This window comes from Lycorma delicatula, chromosome 4, assembly GCF_047948215.1.
Source record: "Lycorma delicatula isolate Av1 chromosome 4, ASM4794821v1, whole genome shotgun sequence".
Lineage (NCBI taxonomy): Eukaryota > Metazoa > Arthropoda > Insecta > Hemiptera > Fulgoridae > Lycorma > Lycorma delicatula.
Genome location: NC_134458.1, coordinates 84,635,780 through 84,642,569, shown reverse-complemented (window position 1 = coordinate 84,642,569; position 6,790 = coordinate 84,635,780). Strand labels below are relative to the sequence as shown.

The following is a 6,790-nucleotide window of genomic DNA, read 5'->3' as shown; positions in this document are numbered from 1 at the left end:
TTAATATGACAATGGTTGCATATGAAAAAAAGTTTCACATATTTAGCATATGACAAGCCCCATCTTCTTACAATTCTAGCAACATTTTGGTCATCCCTTGCCGTAAGGGTTTGTCATATCAAAAATTGTTTCAGACAAAAGTCTTAGGTAATGTTTAGAGGACTAATGACCACTTTAAACTGATTTGATGCTATGCCTAAGGGAGATATGATTTGTTTTGTCTTCGAAACCCCATTTTTTCCACCCCCTGGGTCAATGGTTGGATATCAAAAACTTTACTTAGATAAGTTTTAGGCCCTTATCCAAAGAATAGTAAAAACTTTAAATGAATTCGATATTTTACTTAATAAGAAAGTTATAGCGGTATTTTGTTTTTTTTTAAAAGCCCTCCCCATGGTCTGACTTTTCCCATTAATGGACTTGACCAACATTTTGGGTTGTTATATCTTATGTATCAATTTAAAAGTTATTGGCGCAAAATTATGGCAGTTATCGTGTCCACAAGAAAGTGAAATATATATATATATATATAGATGTATAAAAACGTTTGAACTGACAGTGGGGTCTGGGGGATGTGAAACGTGAAGATATGTCAAAATTTTCTGGACAGGAAAAAATTTTATTTTTATTTTTTATTTTTATTTTAGTAAAACACCTTTGGAAGTAAAATTTAATTTTTTGAATAAATAAGACAAAATAGAATATAGTAAAAAGACTAAGACTATAAAAAAGCAATAAATAGAGAAACAACACGTAAAATAATTTATTTAAAAAAGTATACTGAATACAAAAAGAATAATGATTCAGCAACCATATCTATAAAAAAAAATTCATGAAAAACCTACTGTACATTTAATAATAATACTATTTTAATCAATTTCCAACTTTCTGAATGCACCTTCAGTTCCAAAGTCAAAGAATTTATCAGCACTACTTGGACTTGATCTTGGCGGTCTCAAACTATTATCAGTTTTGACATTTTCTTGCATTTTAAACCACCCAGCATAGCTTTCTAATTTTTTACTCTACTGATCTGAAAAATAAAAAAACAATTACAAAAAAATACAAAAAGGTTGTTAAAAGAAGATCTGCTATAATGAGATGCTTAAAAGAATTTTACAGATGATCTTGAGTAAGAGGTAAGTAACTACATAGTAAATACAGAAAAAACATTGTAAATATTAACTAATTTCTTTTACTCCTGTAAAAAATACTCAACATTTTTCAGTGTTAAAGGCATATAGGTGGTTGATTTTGAACTTAAAAATGTGCCACTCTTAGTTTACAAAAATCTCATGGTAAACTGCAAAGTTTTGCAATATAAAACAACAAAAACAGGGAATCCTACCATTCTAAGAACCATCATCATTATGAATCTTTTAAAATATCTTAAATAAATTTTATCATTTATTTAAAATGAAATTAAATGACTCTTTCATAAAAACATTATTACTATCGATGAATTTTAGAATAATATTTAAAAAGATCCAGAATTTTCTGCAACTCTGTTTAACATGTATACAAATATGTGGTCAAATAATTTTCATTAATGCCTTCTGAATTTCAATTTATTTTTTAGGTATTTTATACATTTCATACCTTAACCTATATTTACTTTAATATTATTTCATGTTCTGACATGATCTATGTAATGTATTATTATCAGAATGCACATTATTTTTTCTGATGTTACATGTTCAGAATGTATTACCATCATAATATATGTATTAACAATCAGAATAAAAGACTGATTATTTTACTGAAAGGTTATTTTACTGCTAGTAGTAAGTATAAAGAATGTATATGAAGGACAGATAAAGTAGTAGTGGGCTGGCATTTTGTATAATTTAAAAAAATTTGCTCTTGTTCAAAAAGTTAGTGTTTCTTCATTCTAATATTTATTAATTAACAAATGAATAGGTGGATTTTTTTTTAAAATGTATACACAAAAGTGAATATAGTAAAAGCGTTTAATGAATTAACCTTAGTAGTATTACATACATATATGGATGCTGCCTCATTGACATTAGTAACTCACACATGCAGCAGGTGCACTTACCAACTTGAAGTACACATTGAACTTATGATGACCTGACCGTCTTCATTACTTCCACACCCTTTAAAAATACTGTTTCCACACAATTTAAATAATGACATATAACAAATAACAAATATTAGTTAAAAAATTATCAAAAGATTAATATTTTAATTTATTACTTATTACCTTGAAGTTGATGAATAGATTTTGCATCACCTCCATATTCTTCCGGCAAAATTGACTGTGGCATATAATTATATAATGTTTGGTATGAAGTATGAATGTGGAACTGAAAATTGACAATCTTGCATATTACAGTCATAAATCAATATTTGTAAATTAATTGTGAATAGTTTTAATGAATACACTGTATTAAAAAAATTAGCATTTGAAGCTTCAAAATAACTCTTAGTGTATGAGGTGTGGCTATTAAATAATAAGACTAATGCTGCTACAGAAGAACTGCGCATGTGTCAAATTTGTACGACCGACAGCTGTGTAGCATGAAGCCTTCTCTTCCGATTGTTGCCACTCCAGTATCTGTAGACATATTAGTCTGGCCATGGCCTTTGTTTGGATAACATCTGTTTTTTCGATGTGCCGAAAAAATAGGTGTTTTATTAGAGCAAAGAATTGTCGTGAAATTTCATATGAAACTTGGAAAAACCGCTACTGAATCTTATCTTTTATTAAAAAAAAAGTATATGGCAATGAATGCTTATCACGTGTGAGGTTTTTTTGAGTTATTTAAGCATTTCCAAGATGGCTGAGAAGATGATCAAAATTCAAAGCGATGATGATCGTTTTTTTTTATATTCATGGGATTGTATACCTTCACTGGGTTCCTGAAGGCCAAACTATTAATTAATTAACATTACTACCTACAGGTCCTTGCTCAAAAAGTTGAGTTGAGCAAAAAGAACCATTGAGAAAAATAAGAAAAGAACCCAAATTGTGGAAGAACAAGTCATGGGTTCTTTATCAGGACAATGCACTGGCTCACACTGTACGGTCTGTCAAGACGTTTCTAACCAAGTATAACATCCCAGTGTTAGACCATCTACCTTATTCGCCTGACCTGGCACAATGTGGCTTTTATGTTCCCCAAGGTCAAATATGCATTAAAAGGAACAAGATTTCAGACCGTTGAAGCTGTGAAAGATAAAGCGGCATGCATCATGAAAGAGCTCACAGAAGACTTCCAGCACCGTTTCAAACAATGGAAAATTCGCATGGAGTGTTGTAGGGATAGAGGAGGGATGTATATTGAAGAAGATAATAAGTAAATATGTATAAATTTAAAATAAAATATTTTACAGCATTAGTCTCGTTCTTCAATAGCCACACCTTATATAATATAAAAAAACAATAATGAAATTTTGTTTTTGTATTCTTTTTATTATTTTCAGTGTGGTCAATAAGAAAAAAATTATGAAATTTTTCCTGAAACTTATAACTTTCTAATTTACTTTTTTGGTAATTCAATTTTATTCAAATTGTTTCACTTTATAGATACTTTGGACCCTCGTAAAGTATGTAGAATAAAATATTTGTTTAACTATTCCTAAAATAAGAATATATATCTAAACAATGAAAATTAAAAATCTCAAATACAACCAAAAAAAAAAAACACAAACAAAAAAAAAGTGAAAGAATAACCTAGGGTGTTCTCTAGTTGATTAATACCCTTACTCTTTCTTATTCTTAATACCCTTCTGTTGTCATTGTTTTATCATTAACAATATTCAAATCATTTAAAATTTATAATTATAAACTGAATTACAATAAATTTATACAGTAAAACAGTTTAAGAACCTACAAAATCTTATAAATATTTGCTTCACACTGCTGATACAGTAAAGAGGGTTCAGGCAAGGTTTAAACCTCTCCCAGAAAAAAAACAAAATAAATTATTGGACAAAACCAAAATATCATAGCATACATTTCCCTTTACAAACAATGAGTTAAAATTTCGTTTTAAATTCAATGAATTAATTTTACGAGAATTTTTTCCACTTTCTTCTGATTTTTAAGTAGTACAATAGACTATTGGCTTTCACTGACAATGAAATCTGATTAGTTTGCAGTTAACCATCCACAGAAAATCGCATCAAACATCAAGCAGTATCTAACTTGATAATTTATAGAAATTAGATTATCAAATATGATTTTGATCATTAGTTCACAAGTCCATTACAGGCAAAACACAACTGCTTAAAATTATACTGATGTTATAAAACCATCATGTTGCAAGAGATGTATAATGTTGTGCATAAGGAAGTTTACAAATGTTTCTTTACAAAGATGTAACCCTACATGCCAGAAGGTCCTAACAAATATTTTTATATATTATTTGTGTTTCTGGGTGTAAACTTTTGTTTCTTAGAAGAAAAGGTACTACTATTTTTTGCTAGAAACAGTAGTGATAATACGAGCTGACAAATATTATCATAAGAATTGAAAACATATGATAAGCAATTCAAGTAAGAGCTTGGAATCCTTATACTGAATTAACATAATTTAAAATGTGAAATCAGATTAACAAAACAATATTATTTACATCTTATATGGCTTCTAGGCTTTAGTGCCTGGTTACTTTGGATTCCTTGGAAACTCAAGGGTATGAAATACAGCCATTATTTAATAAACTGGTAAAATAAAATTATCAATCATCAATGTTATACACTGTTCAGTAAATTTATAACAAACAATATCATTGCAAAATATTTTATAACAAACAGTATCACTACAAGTTATTATCACTTGTTAGTGGTCAGTGACCACAACATTTGATTACACTAAAAAAAAATTCCTGTTTTAGTTAAATATAACTAAACTTTATGCCTGTAGTTATCAACAGTGATGTTAGATATTATATGCGGTGGTTAATTTAATATTTATTTGTTAAATACTTTCTTCGCTGTACAAATAATTGTCATTAAGTTTTTACTAAGATAGTACACATTGTTGAAAAAAAATAATTAAAAATATAAAAATACCAATAAATTTACAAAAGGAAAAATTATATAAAAATAAAAAATAAATGTATGGTAATACCTACCCTATTTCGCATTTTTTCCTTCATGAACATTTTGAACATATTAACTATTTTATCAACATACGTTGGGCAATTTCTCATATCAATTTCTTGTAATCGCTGGGAATAAACTTCCTGAAGAAAAACAGGGACTTCTAAAGAATATTATGGTGAAATAAGTATCATAGTTTATGTATATATGTACATCAATTAGAAACAACATATTTACAGCTAAAATATTTGTGTGTGTGTGTGTGTATGTGTGTGTGTGTGTGTGTGTGTGTGTGTGTGTGTGTGTGTGTGTGTGTGTGTGTGTGTGTGTGTGTGTGTGTGTGTGCATGTGCACTCACATACATGCATGCATATAAAATACATAGCCTTCTTTTTATATTTCAATAATTAAACCTTTGTTTGTCAAATAGGTATCATGTAAATTTTTATAATTTACATGATACCCAGTTCGACATTTGACGTAGTACGCAAATGTCGTGTTTTGAAAATATAAATGCGGAATAAAAAAATCCAGCTATATATTAATCAATTTTATTGATTTATTATTTTTAATTCAATTATAATATATAGCATGAAGGGAAAAAATATTTAGTTTGACGAGGATTTAAGAAAAAACTACCATCTTGATTAATTTTTGATGGAATTTTTGGGATTATTTGTTCATGGAAACTGAACAACTAAACGTGGCAGAGGGTTCACGCAAACACCCTCGTTTAGAACCGGCCGTTGCGCCTGAAGCAAAACGGAGAAAAAGTGCGGAAACTAAAAGGATTGAGATTGAGGCTAGAAAAAGCTTACAAAAAGCTTTTTTTAAAAGTAGTAATGTACCGAAACCCAAATATTTGGTCATTACAAAGGAGGATGGAAATTTCTCGAGGGTGAGTCCTTTTCTCATCGCTTGGGAGACAACCAAATGCGCTACTATGGCCCTGTAAAATAAATAAGGTAGACCTTCATGGGACTTCATGTTGAGACTGTAAATGATGTCCAGTCTCAAAAGATTTTGGGGCTTAAAAATATTGGAGAACTGGCTGTACATGTCGATCCCCACAGTAAACTCAACACCTAAAGAGGTGTGGTCGTCTGTCGGGATCTTCTAAATTGCACGGAGCAAGAAATTGTTGAGGAGTTTCATCACAGGGAGTAATTGAGTGTCGCCGATTGAACATGAGGAGGAATGGCGAAGTCCTACCTTCAGCCTCTCATGTTCTCACATTTAACCGGCCTACCTTGCCGGAGAAGATTAGAGCGGGGATACATCGATTGGATGTGCGGGCATTTATCCCGCAACCTATGCGATGCTTCAAGTGCCAACGTTTTGGCCACACCGCTATCAAATGTGAGAGAACGCAAGCATGCGTGTGCGGCGAAGAGGTGCATGAGGGAGAGCCGTGTAAAGAGCCCCCTACATGCATCAATTGCAAGGGACAGCATTCATGTAGATCCAGGAATTGTCCTGTCTACAAAGAAGAAGTAGCTGTGCAGGAAGTTAAAACCCTGCAGAAAGTCAGCTACATCGAAGCCAAAAAGATTGTTAACGCCCGCAAACCTAGAGCAACAACATCTTATGCTCAGGCTGAGGCTACTGTTCCTGCTCCTGCTCCGATTGCCGTAGATGAGGCTCAAATTATAAATAAACTTGCGCCTACTTTGGCTAACATGATTGAGAGGATCATCGAAAACAAGATGAAACCTTTTGGCAA

At 31.0% G+C, this 6,790-nt stretch overlaps 1 protein-coding gene across 1 annotated transcript; it reads right to left on the bottom strand.

Annotated features, from left to right (window-relative positions):
- Positions 1–739: 739 nt before the first annotated feature.
- LOC142322888 (alpha-tocopherol transfer protein-like) lies at positions 740–5,185 on the bottom strand. The gene is made up of 3 exons (XM_075361981.1): positions 5,100–5,185; positions 2,225–2,327; positions 740–1,033 (listed from the first exon to the last, which is right to left on the bottom strand). Exons 1-3 carry the CDS (start codon positions 5,175–5,177, stop codon positions 1,026–1,028), a joined length of 189 nt encoding a protein of 62 aa, XP_075218096.1. The 5' UTR covers positions 5,178–5,185; the 3' UTR covers positions 740–1,025.
- Positions 5,186–6,790: the final 1,605 nt, after the last annotated feature.